Source organism: Panthera onca, chromosome D1 (assembly GCF_046562875.1).
Source record: "Panthera onca isolate mPanOnc1 chromosome D1, mPanOnc1 haplotype 2, whole genome shotgun sequence".
Taxonomy (NCBI): domain Eukaryota; kingdom Metazoa; phylum Chordata; class Mammalia; order Carnivora; family Felidae; genus Panthera; species Panthera onca.
Genome location: NC_138348.1, coordinates 50,301,734 through 50,320,534, shown reverse-complemented (window position 1 = coordinate 50,320,534; position 18,801 = coordinate 50,301,734). Strand labels below are relative to the sequence as shown.

Below are 18,801 nucleotides of genomic sequence, written 5' to 3'. Positions count from 1 at the left end.
TTTCCTCTAGATCTTCACCCTTAGTTTAAAGTACACTTAAAACTCTTCCAGTTCAGGGGACTGAGAAGTGGCCCCTTCTCTAGTCCTATTGTTCCCCTCTGCTACTGCCTTAAATGTCTCCTCTCCTTTCCACCAATTCTCTTGAGAGAGCAGCCAGCACTCACTGCCATCAGTTCCCACTGACCATTCTCTCCCACCTGAATTCTGATTTCCATGCCCACCCCACCATCAATTCCTCAAATACTGTTCTGCTAGAGTTGTTAAAGATCCCAGTTACAAAATCCAAGCCTCGAGGAGCCTGGGTGGCTCAGTCAGTTGAGCGTCCGACTTCAGCTCAGGTCATGATCTCACAGTCGGTGAGTTCAAGCCCCGCATCGGGCTCTGTGCTGACAGCTCAGAGCCTGGAGCCTGCTTCAGATTCTGTGTCTCCCTCTCTCTCTGCCCCTCCCCCACTCATGCTCTGTCTCTCTCTGTCTCAAAAATAAATAAAGCATTAAAAAAAAATCCAAGTCTCTTTTCAATCCTCCTCTGATAGGCTGTTCACCTGTGTTTAGGGGAATTAAAAGAAAGAACATATGTCTGCCCAGAATATTGACAGGGGAGCTGGATCATATAAATTCTAATTATGGAACATAGTTCCAAAGAGAAAGCAGCTCTTGGACATGAGAGTAAGGGCTGAGAAGTCCAACCTCACCCACCCACCTTGCCAACTAGCTGCCAGGACTTGACCTAATTAAGGGAGTTGATTGGTTTCCTAACAGGCAGATATCATCATTCCCATTGTACTGAGAAGGAAACTAAGACTCAGAAAAAATTATAGATTGCCCAAAGTTACATAGTACACTAGAATCAGAGCTCCTCCCATTACATAGCAGTGATAATAGCTACCACTTAATAATAATAACTGCTGGGGGTGCCTGGGTGGCTCAGTCGGTTAAGCGTCTGACTTTGGTTCAGATCATGATCTCATGGTTCATGAGTTCGAGCCCCACATCAGGCTCCCTGCTGTCAGTGCAGAGCCTGGTTCTGATCCTCTGCCACCATCCCCCGCCCCTCCCCCACTTGTGTTTTGTCTCTCTCAAAATAAATAAACTTTAAAATAATAATAATAATAATAACCGCTGTATATCAGGCATATGCTGAGAGATTTACAGAGGGTTACTCATTTAACCCTCTCCCAAGTATCTCCACCTGATCACACTACAGTTCTGCTTGGATGTCTAATAAACATCTCAAGGATGACACCTCCCAAATTGAACTTGGGATCTTTTCCCAAAAAACTGCTCCACTTGTAGCTTTTACTATCTCAACTGATGACAACTTCTTCATACTAGTTGTTCAGCACACACACAAAAATGGAGTCATCCTTGACTCTTCTCTTTCATACCTCACATACAATTCCTCAGAAAATCCTGTTGTCTCTATCCTCAAAATATGTCCCTAGTCTACCAACCTGTCACCACTTCCACTGTTACTGGCCTAGTTCCCACCACCGTCACCTCTCACTTAGGCTACCTGCTAATCTCCTAAAAAGTCTTCTTGCTCTTTCTCTCTCACCCTCCTCTCCTCAACAACCACCTCTCCCTGGCCCATTCTATTCTTCTCAAAACATCCAGAATGATCCTTTTAAAACTAAGACTGATCATGGCCTTCCCCTGCTCCAAACCCTGCAATGGCTCCCCTCCTCTCTCAGAGTAAAAGTCAAAATCCTTATCATGGCTTAGTACGTCCTTAATGATCTGCTCCCCAACTCCTATTCAAAGGTCCATCTCTGCTATTCCCCATCATGATATGAACACACCAGCCACCAAATAGTCTTCTCACATACTCCAGGCCTGCTCCTGTCTTTAAAGCCTTTGCATTGCTGTTCCTTCGACCTGAAGGCTCTTCTCCCCAATTATAGCCACCCCCCTCACCTCCTTCAATCAACTCAAACCTTGCATTCTCATTGTGACCTACCCTAACTTCTGATTCCCCCTTACTCCCCGCTAATTTTCCCTTTTTCATGGTTCTCATTATCTTCTAACATATTATATAATGTACTTATTTGTCTCCCTCCACTAGATGGTGAATTTTGGGAGAACAACAATCCTTGTTTCATTCATTGATATATCCCAAGGGACTAAAACAGCATCTGCCACATATTAAAACTGCTGAATAGAATAAGCCACCGCATTGTCTTCTTATGACTCTGTCAAGAAGTGCCGTTAAAGGCATTTTACCATTCACTATCCTGGGGTGCTGGGTGGCTAAGTCAGTTGAGTTTCCAACTTCCACTTAGGTCGTGATCTCACGGTTGAAGAATTCGACCGCCTCCGCTCTGCGCTGACAGCTCAGAGCCTGGAGCCTGTTTGGATTCTGTGTCTCCCTCTCTCCCTCTCCCCTGCTCCTGCTCTCTCTCTCTCTCAAAAATGAATAAACATTAAAAAAAATTTTTTTTTTTAATTCACTGCCTTTTTGAAGTCTGAAAACAGGAATTACAACCCATTCTCCGCTCTCTGGGTCCATCTGGCGGCAGCTGCGCAGACTGAGCTGTTTCCCTTTCTCAGCGGGGGTCCCAAGTTTGCTCGGAACTATTTAGCTCGCCTCTCACTGAGTGCTCATGGGACAGAAATTAAAGAGCACAAACTCAGCAGGAAATTGTAGTGCCGTGAGAAACATCATCAGTGACCAATAGGCACAAAGATCTGGTTCACGTGGTGCATATTCAGCCTATCGTGCCCCTAATATTCTTCAACTCACTCCCTTCCGTTCCTGGCTCCTTCTTTCTCGACAAGATGGCCACACCGGTAGCACCGGCGAGTGCGTCTGCCGCTACTCCAGCTCCAGCCGCAGCTCCAGCCGCGGCCCCACCCTCGGTCCCAGTCCCGTCCCCAACCCCAGCCTCAGCGCCAGCCCCGTCTCCTGCTCCAGCGCCGGTTCCGGCTCCAACGCCGGCTCCAGCCTCATCCTCAGACGCGGCGGCTGCAGCGGTTACGACCGCGGCTCCGGGCCAGACCTCGGCCTCAGCGCCGGCCCCAGCGCAGACCCCTGCGCAGTCACTGCCCGGTCCTGCTCTTCCAGGCCCCTTCCCCGGCGGCCGTGTGGTCCGGCTGCACCCGGTCATTTTGGCCTCCATCGTGGACAGCTACGAGCGACGCAACGAGGGCGCTGCCCGAGTTATCGGCACCCTGCTGGGTGAGTGGTCAGACACAATCGTCTGAATCTTCTTCCTCCCACCTCCTTTTTCTCTTGTTCCCCTCCCTTCCCATCCCCATTGACCTCTTACCTATTCTTCCATGCCACCTTCCTGCCGCGACTTACCTCCTTAAGAAACTTGAACTTCCCTGCCACATTTCTGTCACTTCGGGTGGCATAAAATACGTAAGCAGTAGTTAGTTACTGAATAAAAACCGTATGCGGAATGATTTACATTTTATTTTTAATCTGCCCAGTAGCATTTCAGGCCAAGTATGACCAAAAATGAGTTCAGATGCTGAGTAGGAAGTCAGAAACATTTGACTCCCTAAACCCAATGACCACGTTTTCCCCCCTTTCCTACGGACTAAATTTCTTTACTTTCTAGGTGTTTACAAAGACATTTTTAACCACTTGAGAAAGGAGTGGGGAGATCTGTAAAAAGACATCCCTTTGAACAAGTAAACCGGTTTGTCAGAAACTCGTTTAGGGCTTCAATAATCCTCTGTTTTCCTAAAGGTTTAAGCCTGATCTTTTTAATTTATTTGTTTATTTTTATTTATCTTTTTAATTTACATCCAAGTTAGCATATAGTGCAACAATGATTACAGGAGTAGATTCCTTAATGCCCCTTACCCATTTAGCTCATCCTCCCTCCCGCAACCCCTCCAGTAACCATCTGTTTGTCTGCCATATTTAAGAGTCTCATATGTTTTCTCTCCCTGATGTTATACTATTTTTGCTTCCCTTCATTTATGTTCATCTCTTTTGTATCTTAAAGTCCTGATATGAGTGAAGTCATGTGATATTTGTCTTTCTCTGACTAATTTCACTTAGCATAATACCCTCCAGTTCCATCCATGTACTTGCATATGGTAAGATTTCATTCTTTTTGATTGCTGGGTAATACTCCATTGTATGTATATAGGGGTGTATACATCTTTATGCATTCATCCATTGATGGACATTTGGGCTCTTTCCATACTTTGGCTATTGTTGATAGTGCTGCTATAAACATTGGGGTACATGTGCCCCTTTGAAACAGCACACCTGTATCCTTTGGATAAATACCTAGTAGCACAGTTGCTGGGTCATAGGGTAGTTCTATTTTTAACTTTCTGAGGAACCTCCGTACTATTTTCCAGAGTTAAGCCTGATCTTCTGTCCATTAGTCTCCCTAATATGTTAAAGTAATTTGTAAAATGGAGAAGCACTAGAGAGAGGTTACTGATAATGTGCCTCTTTCTATGGGTACTGCTGATCCCATCAAATTCATTTTCATTCCATCTTTGTCCCCAATTTTAGATACCTTTGTGACATGTAATAGTTCTTCCACCATAGAAGACAATTGGTGTATTGCAAAGAAGACAAGATTGTAGGTAGATTGCACCAAATATTAACCATGTGCCTTGGAACAAATTACCTAAAGTCTAGTTCTGTCGGGGGCGGGGGGGGGGGGGGGGAGGGGGGGCTACTTAGACTTGGGCTTTGCAAGAGCAAAATTATTACCAAGAGCATCTAACTGCTGGGACACATGAGCTACAAAACAGCCATTAGTTGCCATCCTCCACATCAGGGCTCTACCCCTGCAACACACAAACATAGTCTCTCTTTACTTATTTTTGAAGGTTTAGCATTTTACAGGAAATTTAATTGATCCATTGTCTTCCAAACATTGCCAAAGTTTTTCTGAAACCAAGACTTTGTATTCTCTTTGCCACAAGTGCCTTCCCTGATCTACCTCATTTGTTCCAAGTTCCACTCATCTTCCAGGTTCCCAGGAAAAGTGTTAATTAAGTATCAGTCCTTCATCCCATACCGCCACCCTCACCCCCACTCCTGACTTCCCAAAGTATAATAGCTTTCTGTAACCATGTCCTGCTTTGAGCTTCTGTAACAAATGATTTTTGCAACATTAACTTGGCACTTGACAAAGACTACTCTTTCAGCTGCACTGCCAAATTTTCCAAACTCACATGCATGAGCTATTTAACTAAAGAAACAGTTCTCCACTGAGGGAGAGTATTAAGTACCCCAGATACTATAGTGACCTTATTTAGTGACCTGTAATCTACATCTTAAGATTCTCTTCTGGACTGGGACCATGGTACAATGCTAGGTGTTACAGGGATAGTACTTACTGAAAAATGAAACAGACTCTTCTTACTAGGAGCTTATATATTTACTCAGACATTAATTCATGAAACATTTAATTTGGCTAAAAGAAGTCAGTGGTATCTTTTAAGTACCATAAAATTGTTTTAAATATTTGTAATTTAAAGTTTGATAAAACAACATCTACTCTAACCTTCAATTCAAGATGAAGATCTACCCGTTCAAATAATTAGAATACAATATGATAAATGCTCTAATAGAAGGTTATTATAGCGGCATGGAAATATAGAAGACTCAAAACTGCTTCAGAAGTCTGAAATGGTCAAGTCTATTGAATGCTGATGAGAGGTCAAATAAGAGAAAAAGTATTTACCCACTGGGTTTGCGGACGTAGTTTCACCTAAGGGAGCAAAAACCATAGTGAAGTGGAATTAAACAGACACAGGCGTGGGCAGCATTGTGGTCACTAGTATAGAGGGCAGGGCTTGAAGCCTGGTATGGGCAGTGCCAGTAGATTAGAAAAAAATGGAGAACCCAAGGGACCAGCAGTCTTAGGTCAAGAAACAAACGTAATGGGAGTAAGGGTATCAAAACTAGAATAGGAGTTTGTGGTAAAAGACTGATACTCATGTTTAAGGTTCACAGGTAGAAGGTTTCTGGATGGTGATGGGGCTAAGGTTATGACCATGGGACTAGATGACTGAAGGGAGGTACAGGTGAAGCTCCCTAACACTGTGCTTTGGGACTAGGCTACTGTATGGGTGCCCTGTGTAGACATTATTAGAATTTTCCAGGTAGTTCTGCAGATTGAATTGTAGGGAGAAAGTCTAGAGGCTGAAAATGAAGGTCATAGAAAAAAGACCTGGAGTAGGACTGGTAGCAGGATGGAACAGATAAGCAGAAGACCACCTTGTGAAGGAAGAATAGACCCCATATGTTGATGGCTAAAGCAAAGAGAGATCGCTTCAGAGCTTCAGCTCTCTGGAGAATCCTGGTCCCACTGATGCATATGGCTAACTTAGAATTTACGAATTCAATTTGTTCATTGACTTTGAGGAGGCCTCTGAAAGCATTTGGAAAGTGGTCGGAGGCTGCCGAGTGCCCTAGGGTCTTGTAACACGTGGACAATTCTCTCTCACAGGCACCGTTGACAAGCATTCAGTGGAGGTCACTAACTGCTTTTCAGTGCCACACAACGAGTCAGAAGATGAGGTGAGTGGGAGCTTGAGCTGCCACTGTGTGGCCTATAACTGTTTGCTAGGCTCTCCTTAAGGCTTCTCCTGCACAATACGTTGTGCTTCTATAACTAAAAGTTCAACAAAGAACCTTCTTTCTATGGGTACATACTTCCTGGGCCTCTTGTCTGCTGGGGTGGGCTCTGGCCCTTTTCATCCATTTTTTCTATGGACTTCTAGCTTCTTAGCTTCCTTTTCTGCTTTTCTTCTAAGGTGGCTGTTGACATGGAATTCGCTAAGAACATGTATGAATTACACAAGAAAGTCTCTCCAAATGAGCTCATTCTGGGCTGGTAAGTTGGAGTTGGGGGAATGGAAAGTGTTCGTGATTGCCAAGGTTTTTTGCTACCAAGCTAGTTATTCTACTCCCTTTTGGAGACAGAGTATTGAAAGTGTATTACTTCAGGGATCTGTGAATTTAGAGTGTCTTGCTGGCAGTTCTAATCTCATGAGGCCAAGAATATTTACTTTGAATTGTAGCTTTTACTGAGCCAAGTATTTTTGCCTTGCTGATGACTTGTAATGTTTCAAGAGCTCTGAGTCAGCCTTTGATTTGAGTTAATACAGTTTTCAGTGTAGTCTTTTTGCGTTTAGGTTGCACTGGGGGTAATGCTACCTAGAGACATCCATTTTACCATTGTGTTTGGTATTAATGTTACATGTAGACTTGAATCCACAACTATGTTTCATTTTCCAGGTATGCTACAGGCCATGACATTACAGAGCATTCTGTGCTGATCCATGAGTACTATAGCCGGGAAGCCCCCAACCCCATTCACCTCACCGTGGACACGAGCCTCCAGAATGGCCGCATGAGCATCAAGGCCTATGTCAGGTGACCGGTGTCTTGGGGCACAAGGCCATAAAAGGCTGTCTGGTTCCTACCATGCCTGGATGACACCCACCTCCACCCCAAGCAGGTTTAATCCTTCAGTGTATAACTCATTGCCTCATAAGGAAACCCATTCCTCCCTCTCCACAGTTATCACTAGAAGGGTTTTACTCTGAAACAAAATTTGTCCCTCAAATATCCACTTGCTGATACCAGTTGTACCCCAGATTTCTACTTATTTCTTTTAACCAATTTCAGATGACAGACCTTTAGGTATTTGAGCAAACTGTCATGTTTTTCCTGTCATCGTTTCTATAAGCTAACTCTTCACGGTTCCTATAGCTGATCCTCACTGGTATTTTGGTTATGTTCACTGCTTTTCTGAGTAACCGTTTGTTAATCATTATTCCTGGATACACAGGACTCAGAGTCATACAGATTAAAGGATGGCTGTCCTTTGTGACTACATCTATTACCCCAGGGTCGAGTACAGTTTTGGTGACAATAACATTATAGCATTGACACGTTGAGCTTGCAGGCAGTTAAAATTCCTGTTGACAGGGGAGGCATGCTGAAGAAGGGGCTGCTGGGAGAGTTGGAAGGATTATCTTTTCTGGTTAGAATGAAGGCATTTCTTAGCGTATCTCTTACGCTGTTTGATTTGGTGCACTTTCTGCGTGTGACCTAATGTAACAGACTTTGGTCCAGGTGAAAATATATAGTTGACATAGTAAAGGCAGTCACCTTTAGTGAGATTTCTTAAAGCACCTAATCTAGTCTTGGTGGGCTGGAGTCAATTTGCTTTTTTCAGTGCTAATGAAGGGCACAGTCTCATAGAAGACCTACGGGTGGATATCTGGGCAGCCAGCTCCACAGGGAAATGCAGCGTCCTGTTTCATCACTGATATTGCAGTGAGTGAAACAGTCCTCTGAAGGGACCAAGTCAGATCTGCAGGCTGAGTCCCCTCTCGCAGGCCAGGCTTCATTGTGTGTGAAGTGAGCTAAAGGAAAAATGTGACTTGCTCCCATGAGACCTCAGGTTCAGGTGGTTTCAGCCTTGTCTCAGAACCTTGGAACCCATAACCTTGGTATGACTGCTTTCCCAGCCTGGACTAGACATGGAAGCCCTCTCCCAAGGCTATTTATTTACCTTGACTTCTCTCTCCCCAGCACTTTAATGGGTGTCCCTGGGAGGACCATGGGGGTCATGTTCACACCTCTGACCGTGAAATACGCGTATTATGACACTGAACGCATCGGAGGTGAGTAACCTTCCCATACCCTCTTTTGAGGTCTGACACTTTTCAGGGCACAGGGTAGCTGCTCTCTAACAAGAATGGAGGGCTTTGGGTAGGTTGAAGAGGAACCGTTGATCTAAAGTCTGTGATGATTAAAGTCACAATCGTTCTCCATTATAAACGAACTTCCAGGAATTATTTGTGCAATTAGAATGGGAAATTATCAGCACCACAGGCTACGTGGCCATTCATATAAGACCAAAACCAGTGATTAAGCTCTAGCAGGTGGAAGAGAAGCAGCTAAGAGCAGAGCAGGGTTTCAGAGAAGTTGGCTGTATCCAGAGGGAAGTGAGAAAGTTAGCAGAATGATTAGAGATAGTCTCTTCCCTGATGGAATGACTGAAATGTCTGTGCCTCTTCTATCCCCCAACCTGTTCCCACAGTTGACCTGATCATGAAGACCTGTTTTAGCCCCAACCGGGTGATCGGACTTTCAAGTGACTTGCAGCAAGTAGGAGGGGCATCGGCTCGCATCCAGGATGCCCTGAGCACAGTGTTGCAGTATGCAGAGGATGTGCTGGTGAGGAGGGGGAAGGCGAGAAAGGAGGAGGGCATAGATCTCCACTCCGAGATCTCTGAGAGGTGTACTGGTGAAGTGACAGTCCTTGGTGGTGAGAATTAACTGTGCCTCACTGAATCTTTGTTTGGTGCTTAGTCCGGAAAGGTGTCTGCTGACAATACTGTGGGCCGCTTCTTGATGAGTCTGGTTAACCAAGTACCCAAGATTGTTCCTGATGACTTTGAGACCATGCTCAATAGCAACATCAATGTAAGTGCCATCCCTGAGCTTCTGGGAGCTTGTGTCTTCCCCCACCTCAGCTCATGCACACAAATGTGAAGGGAGATGACCTAGAGGGGAACAGAGGAGAAAGGGCTTTGCCGTTGGCCCCTTGCAGTCCAGGTTGGGAGGAAGGAAGAGATGGTACATGTGTTTGGGGAGGTCTTCTGCCTTCTCTTCTTTGATTCCATTGTCTCAGGAACTGCTGATACTACTGTGACTTGCTATCTAGATTCATGGTCAAAAGAAATGCTAAATTCAGAGGTTAACGAAAATGCAATTTCTTATTTTCCCCATCTGGGTTCACAGACTTCCCGCTCCCCATATCTTACCCCAGATCTTGGCTAAAGCACCCCACGTTTATAAGTGTATCAGTAAAGAAGAGAAAGTGTTCTCAAACATTTCATTCTTATCTTCCACCTTTGAGTCTTGCTCAACCTCTTCTGAGCTGTTATTTATCCAGGACTGCCCTCTACCCGGTGTTCACCATGGAGCTGGCCAACCCCAGACTTTCTTCTCCCTTTCTGCCCAACCCCTCTCTTATTGTGGCTTCTTCCTCTTCCAGGACCTGCTGATGGTGACCTACCTGGCCAATCTCACGCAGTCACAGATTGCCCTCAATGAGAAACTTGTAAACCTGTGAATGGGCCCCAAGCAGCACTCCTGCCAATCTGGGCCACCCCAGGACTCAGAATGGAGGGTCGTAGGATGGTTTCCTTGTGGTTTGAGTCACACTGAGTCAGTCAACTGCTTGTGACTCTAAATAAACATAGCCTACCTTTTGTAAATGAATCCATCTTATATGAGTTTACTGCTGGGTGGAGGGAGAGCTCATGCAAAAACCAGGAAGTGAATACTTGGGTAGAAGTTGGTTGTGTGTTGGTGACTTGCCATCAGTAGTTGCACCCATAACCCAAGTCCAAGCCACTTTTCACCTGCCCCCAGACCAGACAGCCTTCTTTGCACAGTGGTTTCACAGAGGTACTTTCTTCCCGCTCTTTTGCCTATGGTTAGAGCAAACTGGACCTTCAAAAAAACATTTTTGTCACTTCTCTTCCATAGTGCCTCACATGAATGACAGTACAAAGTGTTGCCCTATGCACAATTAGGAGGACCTAGAGCATGTGTTGGTGGGTGAGTGGAGAGGAACAAAGGAGTGGGTACAAATCTCAGTCCTGGGACCCATGAGTACATGCTGGTGGGAAGAAAGTCTTCTCCTGAGGATTAACTGCATTTTACCAAATTTTTCTTTTGGCTTTCAGTCTGGAAAGGTGTCCACTGGCAATACTCTGAACCATTTTTTGATGGATCATGTGGGGTTTCCACAGGAAGTGAAAAGGAGAATCCATGCAGGGAAAATAATTAAGGGAATTCAATGCTTGATCTGAACTGAAAGAGTAAAGAGTGTGGTCAGGGTCATAAACTACTTGAATAGTAGAATGGAGCTATTTGCCACTATGGTTCGCGGAGGCAAGTTTAGGATCTATAGCTTAAATTTAAAGAGATATCCCCCAAACTGCAAACTCCTTCAGTACTATGTGTAACTTGAAAGCACCATCAGGCTGTGTTGAGCTCTGCCAATGGCTGAATCTAAGCAAAGACTAGATGATATTTCCCAGGGATTTTGTAGACTTTAAACAGCCCTTTCATCTGATTGCTGGAGTGTTCTGCCTGGCCACTGCGAAATACCTTAGGTTGAGAAGAAATGGGTCATTATTCAGGGACTTACGGTTATGTTACGTGTTGGAGTGGAAAGGTAAATGAAAGCAAGTGGGTATCAAAAAGGCCCAGATTGTAATTCTGTTTCTGAGACATGTGACAAGTTCTGGGGGTCATAAGCTATGAATAGTAATGATACATTTTTACACGTAGGCATGAAATGACAATAGTTACGCCAAATTGTGAGGTTAAAAATAGCATGCACAATGGGAAGAGGGTTGATCAGAGTTCAGAGTGTTTGTGTTCTATTTTTGGGGTGGGTGGTTAATACCAACTTCAGTTTTTTTAAATATGCATGATAAAATTCCAGGGTTACTCACTGGAAATAATCTCCAAATGAAAATGATGGGAAATAATAGAATAAGAAAAAGGAAAGAATTTTTTTTAATTGAGAAAGCATGGGAAAACTGGGTAAAGCAAATAAAGATGGCAGATGTACATCCAAATATAGTAACCACACTAAATGTAAAAAGGATTAAACTAATGAGAGAAAAAAAAGATTGAAGTTAAAAAACAAATCCCACCTATATTTTATGTGTGAGATACACCTAAAATATGGACACAAAATTGTCATGCAACTGTAAGCAGGACATCTTAAAACATTGAATGAAAAAGACTAGTCTCAGAAGACAATGCATACTATAGGGTCAGAATGCAGAATCTAATCCTTCCTCTTTCCTTCGAGGCTGCCCAGAGCCTGGTAGCTTTGACCCTCCTGAGAAGTAGAGGACAGGGGACAAAAGAAATACCATCTCTCAGGAGGCATGCGGTCTTCAAGCCAAGGGCAGCCAAAAGCATCCCTTGTGGAATTGAGAGTATAAACTGCTGCAGAAGCCCAGAAAAGTCACTGGAGAAGATTTTCACCGACGAGGTAAACCTAGAACCCTGGAATGGAGCTTAAAGGATGACCACAGCTGTCCCTGGGGTGAGAATAAGCTGAACGAGGCAGAGATAGACTGGCCTGGACACAGTGAAGAGACATGGTGTGGCGGGTCTGTGCAAAGGACAGCTAGCAAGAGATGGTTGATGAGGGCTTGTCACCACCAGAATAGCTAAGGGAGACCGCAAAAAAGTTTCTGAAAGAAGCAGGAGTGCCTTTCAGGATGATGCCATTGGTCATCAGAAAGGTAGCTGGAGTGGTCCAAGTGAGGACTGCAAGTAACCTGAATTAGAACCATAAGAGGCCCAGGAAATGAAGCAGAACGCATGGGAGACCATGGCCTGACATGCCTTGGTTCAGCACACATCGAGGATTTTTTACCACCTGCCCCCCTCACATTACCATTCCATACTGAGTGGGGAGTGGGAGCAGTGATTCCCAGCAGTTCTGAGGATCCCATGATTGGGAGAAGCAGCAACAAGCCATGGGGGACAGTTAAGAAGTTACGGCTAAGATGGGACTTGTACAGTCGAAGCAAAAACGGAACAAGCCTACACCAGTGAAGATAATGCTCCGCAACTGGCGAGTTACCCACCCCACCCGGCCATCCTGTCACAAGAGGTTCCCTGTTCAGGGCTCTTCAACAATCTTTAGCAGAAGTCTCCCTTCCCCTACTCCTCAAACAACTTTCCAAAGAACCCCCGCTAGCGAGTTCAAAGCGTTTCCAGACTGCAACCTTCAAATACTAATCCATCTTCTTTATCCCCCAAATCCTGTCCAAACATTCCACAGACCTTAGCCACCCAAACTGATTAGTCCTTTCAATCAATCCAACAAACTATGCAACCAACTAGCCCTACTAAAGTGATGGCCCCACCACCTCTCCATTTCTCACTTACTCCCTCTTCCCTGCAGAAGCTGGGCAACACCAGTTACCCAGTGTCCATGAGCTTCATTCTGATGGTTGGTTTGATAGCATTAGCTTCTTAGACATAAATGGCATATTCCTGTACCTCCCCTGATGGGCTTCAATGAACATTCTGACCTTTGGAGAGTCCTTATCAATGGATGGCCTAACCCTAAATAAAGTATCCTGAGCCCGGGGACATCTTGATCTTAGGAAGAGATAGATCCCACAGGAATGCATCCTCAGGCACACTGAGCCTCTGGAGCATCTAATCCAATTGGCAGACTGATGCCAAATGGCAGTGAGTCTCTGAAACTATGTCGACACTGATAGTGGATAGTAACCCCGTGTACACTAATACCATTTGCTCTATATTGTTGACTCAAGCATTAAGTGTTTAGTATTTGCCAAATAGTATGCTAGCACTAGGTCAGTAAGTGTGCACTCCATGCTACTGGCATTAAGGAGTTCACATTTTGATGGAGAAAACAGAAGAGTAAGTAGTTGCAAAATAGAAAATGAGTGTGGATCTAGCCCTCAATGAGCACCTGTTCTGTTTCGGTCAGTCTTCTCTTCATATCACAGAACAAGCTGGGGTTCAGAGAAGTGGAGTATGTTACTCGAGGTAGGCTACACAATTAGGAAGTGAAGAAATGGGGTTTTAATTCAGGTCTGGATTTTTCTTTTTTTTTCCTCTGTAGCCCTCTGCTTCACAGTTCAGTGACTCAGTAAGATAATATGGCAAAAATGAAACATTACAGGAGCATATTACAAAGGTTGACCAGGTCTGTCCTAGGGAGTCTGGGAAGATTCTACCCAGGACATAAATACCTGGGCTAGTCTTTTTTTACGAGGAACTTGGGAAAGGATAAACAGGGCAAAGGAAACATGCAAACACCTGTTCAAAAACCAAGGAGGCATATTCTGGGGGCAGACCATAAGAGCCCTCAAGACTATGGAGGTTGGACATTATCCTAGAATTTGGGGGAGGAGGAGGCTGCATAATTTAATCAGGCATTTCAGGAAGATCCCCTGCTAAGGGAGAGAAGCAGAAGACAGGAAGGTGAATTGGGGCCACTGTGACTGTTCAGAGGACACGACAGTGGCAACAAGGATGGCGACAAGACTATGATTGAAGAGGATGTTAAGAGGCAGTCTCAGGAGGGCTTGGAGACTGGTTGAACTTGAATGGTGAGATACGGGAATCTAAGACGTTACCTGGTATTTTATAAAGATGATTAAAGGGATGGTATATGGAAAAGCTGGCTACTCCAGAGTGGTGGAAGCTTACAGCATGTGGAAATGTGTCCAGAATTAAGGTTAGAGGGATAGGTTGGGACCTGTTTTAAAAAGCCCAAAGTGAAGTCATTTGCCCCCCAAGATTTAATTAGTTTCAGCTTATCCCAGGAATGTCACCTTTTAACAGCCAACTATGAAATTTTCTGACCAACACTAGTGAGGTAGTCTGCATGATAAAAACCTTGCCAGTAACTTGCCCTCCTCCTTTCCTATGAGACCTTACATTTTGTACAACTCCTGGGAGCATCTCTGCTTGGTAGATGGGATGTTGCCCAATTTATGAATTGTTTAGCAAAGCCAATTAGATCTTCAGATTTGCTCAGGTGAATTTTGTTCTTTAGCAGACCAAATGGTGAGGTCTTAAATGCAACTAAGTAATTGTGACTTATTTGATCAACTATGGGGCTACACCAAATCTTTTAAGGAAAGATTGAAGAATTTACTCAATGGAGTTAATGAAGTTATTCATTTATTCATGTAATACCAAATGGCAGCAAGGTGCTAAGCAAGAATCCTGCTTAGAACCTTTTGGAGGGGCAAACAAGTAAAAAGATGATTGCATTGGGAGTCACGAGACATTGGAGGTCATGGAAGTCTTCCATCTAGGAAGTAAGATCCAAGCTGGACTTGAAGAATGAAGAAGCAACAGACTGAAAAAGGAGAGGGAAATTGCATTGTAGACACAGAAAACTGCCAAAGGCTCAAAGACTGTCGACCATGTGGCTCTTTCGTTGCTGACTCTTGGCTAGGGAGGTGTTTGTAGGGAAAGAAATACCCTATGCCTAGGTTGACAGAAAATGGATGATACTGGAACTCTTTTTTTCCTTACAGCCTGTGCTAATGTGTGCACAAGTTTGTTTTTACTGTGAATGTGTGTTCACACATTCTCTTTGTGTGTGGTTGTGCATGTGCTAGAAACATTTCAGAAAGGGTCTCGGTGAGATCATATGTGTCGCTTAAGTTCTAAGACACCACAGTTCTCTTATTTTTTCCTGTTCCCCTTTTCTGTGCTTCTGCTTCATCCTTCCTCCTCTGACCCTCCCTTAAGGTTTCATTCCCCAGGCTTCCATCCTGGGTCCTTCTCACAGTCTACACACTGTGCTGGGAAGGTCTCATAGAAGCCTTTGACTGCGATTATTGCCAGTTTGTTAAAGGTGCCCAGTCTTCAGCTCTAGCTCTGGCCCATATTCAGAGCTGATCGCAGACTAGGTAAATGAACACTAGATTTCCCCTGGGTGTCTCAGAAGCATCTTAAATTCAACATGTTCAATATTGAGCTGATTGTCTCTTCCTCCTCCACAACACCTGAATTTCCCTTCTCAGGTGATGACACATCAGGTATTCTGTTGTCAAAACCAGAAACATGGATGAATCCTTGATTCTCCCCTCCATGCTTCAACTAGTTCATTACTACTCTGCCTTCAGTCTTGCCCTCTGTGATACTGTACTAAAAATACAGAAACACATATTTGGCTTTTCATCCAGGTTCCTGGAACACAGCTTTTAAACCCTTTGGAATTTGTTTAAGTGATAAGAGCTATAAATGGTGTAAAGAGTCTTTTGTTATTCCTAACCAGACCCTTTCAACCACACCGAGTTTATGTTAATGAAGTGATTTGAGTTTGGAATTTTCAGCTTGGGGGGAGGGGAGAGGGGCTGAAAGTCACCAATTGAATTAATCACCAATGGCCAATGATTTAATCAGTCATGCCTATGTAGTGGTGTTTCTGTCCAACAGAGTTTGGAGAGCTTCTGGGTTGGTGAATAAGAATGTATCTAGGAACAATTACATGCCAGGAAGGTAGTATACCCCCAGTCTTCAGAAACAGAAGCTCCTGTCCTTTATACCCTTCCAGACCTCACCCTGTGTATATTTTCATCTGGCTGTTCATTCGAATCCTTTAATGTTTTTTAGTAAATCGGTAATGGTAAGTAAACTGTTTTTCTGAATTCTGTGAGGTGCTGCAGTAAATTACTCAAACCCAAGAAGGAGGTCCAATTTATATCTGGTGTGTCAGAAGCACAGGTGACAACCTGGACTTGTGACATGTATCTGAAGGGGCAGGGGAAGGCAGTCTTGTAGTAGTGAGCCCCTAACCTTGGAATCTGATACTGTCTCCAGGTATTTGTAGTGTTATTGCAGGATATTTTTTTACCACAATACCTGGGATTCATTGTCTTGCAGCTTCCAAGAATGAAGAGGTGGGCACAAAATGAGCAGCAGACAAGTTTATTAGCATATAAGATTAGAAAGGAAGAATAGTAGAAAAGCTCTCTTTACAGAAGGGACATTCACAAATAAATGCCCCAGGACTATAGGCAAGGGTCCTTGTTTTACAAGGTTCTGGTCAGCCCACCCCCATCCCTTTCCCCTTGTACCTTTTCAGGTTCTACCATTATTGGCTTGATAGTTCCAGGTGCTGGGTTGTCCATTCCTGATTGGCTCCTTTCCGCTGTGTGAGGGGTTATCTGTGACCATACTTAGGTCTTTTGTCAAATTCCAGAGGGGAAATCTGAGGCGGGGGTTGGGGGGCGGGGGGTCTGTTACATCCTTAAGAGGAACCTTAATGCCTCTTGAGGTCAGACACGCCCAGCATCGTTCCAAAATAGGTGTTTTTCCCCCCACCCAGGGACCTCAGGCCCTAATCTTACCCTCCCTGCCTACTGAATCCTATCTTCTATCATAGTGTCAGAATTGAGTTAAACTGTAGGATACTCAGCTGATATCTGGGAATTGCTTGGTGTGGGAAAATTACCTGCACATCTGGTTGCAGAATTGTTTGATGTGAGTAGTAAGTGTAGAGAAAAACAGTTCCTCTTCACTCTCTTTGATCTATTCCCCTCACAGCCCAGGATAAAGTTCACACTTCTTACTACAGCCTGTAAAGCTCATCATGGCCTTGACTGATTTTCCACCTCCATAGCTGGGAGGGTCTCATGGAGTATCGTGCTTCCTCTGCATTTGCTCTGCCCTCTGCCTAAAATATATGCCCCTTTGGCTCACTTCTGCTCTTCCTTTAGGTTTTGGTCTAAACCGAAAACCTCCTCTTGGAAGGTGCTCCTGTACCATGATTACATCTTAGCATTCATCTCACCATTTTGGACTTGTGTGTTTACTCTTGTTAGAAAGCAGAATTCAAAGGGATGCCTGGCTGGCTCAGTCAGAAGAGCATGCAACTCTTGATTTCGGGCTTGTGAGTTCAAGCCCCACGTTGGGTGTAGAGATTACTAAAAATAAATAAATTCAGGGATGGGAGAGGAAAAAAGTTTCAACTGAGTAAGTTTTAAAGATCTTGTTTGCTTTATTCAGTGATTCAGAAATTGGGCAGCATCCCATCTAGCAGATAGAAGGGAGCTCTGAGGGGCTGTACAAAATGAAATATAGGCAGAAGGAGGTGAGAACAAGGAAGTTATATTAGCAAGCATTAGATTGGTTGTGGCAAGGTCACTTTCCTTTAGGAGATGGCAGGGATCTGTCGGATTACCTCACTAGTGCTGACCAGGTGCTTCGGTTTTGGAGTCTGTTTCTGGGAAAGGTAGAAACCATAACTGAGTCTTGGTTTGGTGACTAGCATATGCTAAATGGGCTTGTGTAAGAGACTCTATTTTGGCCACTTTTTTTTTTTTTTTTAAATGTTTATTTTTGAGAGAAAGAGACCGCATGAGTGGGGGAGGGTCAGAGAGAGGAGGAGACACAGAATCCGAAGCAAGCTCCAGGCGTTGAGCTGTCAGCCTACAGCTGGACTCGGGGCGTGTATGGAGTATCGTGCTTCAAAGGATACAGCAGCCAGGAGGTAAAATAAGGTAGCAATAACAGCCGCGAGACAGATTGTTGTCCTGCTCCTATGTACCTGCTTACAAGTCCTCCCAAAAGTCATGTGGGGTATCTTAGAAGTTCTTTGAACCTACAGTCAACTTTGTGTTTTAAAAGTTTAACTGAATTTTATAAAATAATTTTTAAACATTGTAAAATAATGTCCATGTCATTAAATCTTCAAAAACCTTATTTTGAATAGGTTCATAAGTTTTTATTACGTAGCCAAACTTATTTATACAATTCTTTAGTGTTGGACACGTGAGTTTCCAATTTTGTGCTAATACATCATTCCGTGGTGAACAGGTGTGTGTAGACACAAATGTCTGCATTTCTATTTCTTTAGAATAATTTGCATCCCCTACTCTGTGTCGCACATTCTCACCTGAGAAACCATCCAAACCACTGCATGGGAAGGAGGCCATTATGAAAGTACATCTCCAGCTTCTGCTTACCCTCTTTCTACTGTGGAGGGAGGGGGTGGGAAGCTGAGAGGGAACCAGAGAAAATCTGATCCTCTGCCTTCTGTGGGTCCATAAGTGCCACAGTCCTGTCTGCCTCCATCAGCCTAAACTAGAGCCCCTGTGAAAACTCTAAGTAGCTTTGGAGAGCAAAAGGATTCTAGGGATGTTGAAACCTGAATGTGGTTCCCTTTAATCAACCCCAACCTATCTGCTCTCCTGAGCCTATAGGCTGCTTGGGTGCAAGAGAGGCCCTGGGCTCTGCTGGAGTCCTGAGAGAGGATTG

At 44.2% G+C, this 18,801-nt stretch overlaps 1 protein-coding gene across 2 annotated transcripts; it reads left to right on the top strand.

Moving 5' to 3' along the window:
* The first annotated feature begins 2,750 nt into the window (after positions 1–2,750).
* Positions 2,751–18,246, top strand: EIF3F (eukaryotic translation initiation factor 3 subunit F). 2 transcript variants are annotated; one of them, XM_060605917.3, is made up of 8 exons: positions 2,753–3,177; positions 6,434–6,504; positions 6,741–6,820; positions 7,225–7,362; positions 8,530–8,621; positions 9,041–9,177; positions 9,313–9,426; positions 10,001–10,227. In XM_060605917.3, the coding sequence occupies exons 1-8, from the start codon at positions 2,778–2,780 to the stop codon at positions 10,076–10,078; spliced, it is 1,110 nt and encodes a 369-aa protein (XP_060461900.2). In that variant the 5' UTR covers positions 2,753–2,777; the 3' UTR covers positions 10,079–10,227. The 2 variants fall into 2 exon arrangements, with proteins under 2 accessions (XP_060461901.2, XP_060461900.2); XM_060605918.3 differs by lacking the exons at positions 9,313–9,426; positions 10,001–10,227 and adding an exon at positions 10,698–18,246 and having other exon boundaries at positions 2,751–3,177.
* Positions 18,247–18,801: the final 555 nt, after the last annotated feature.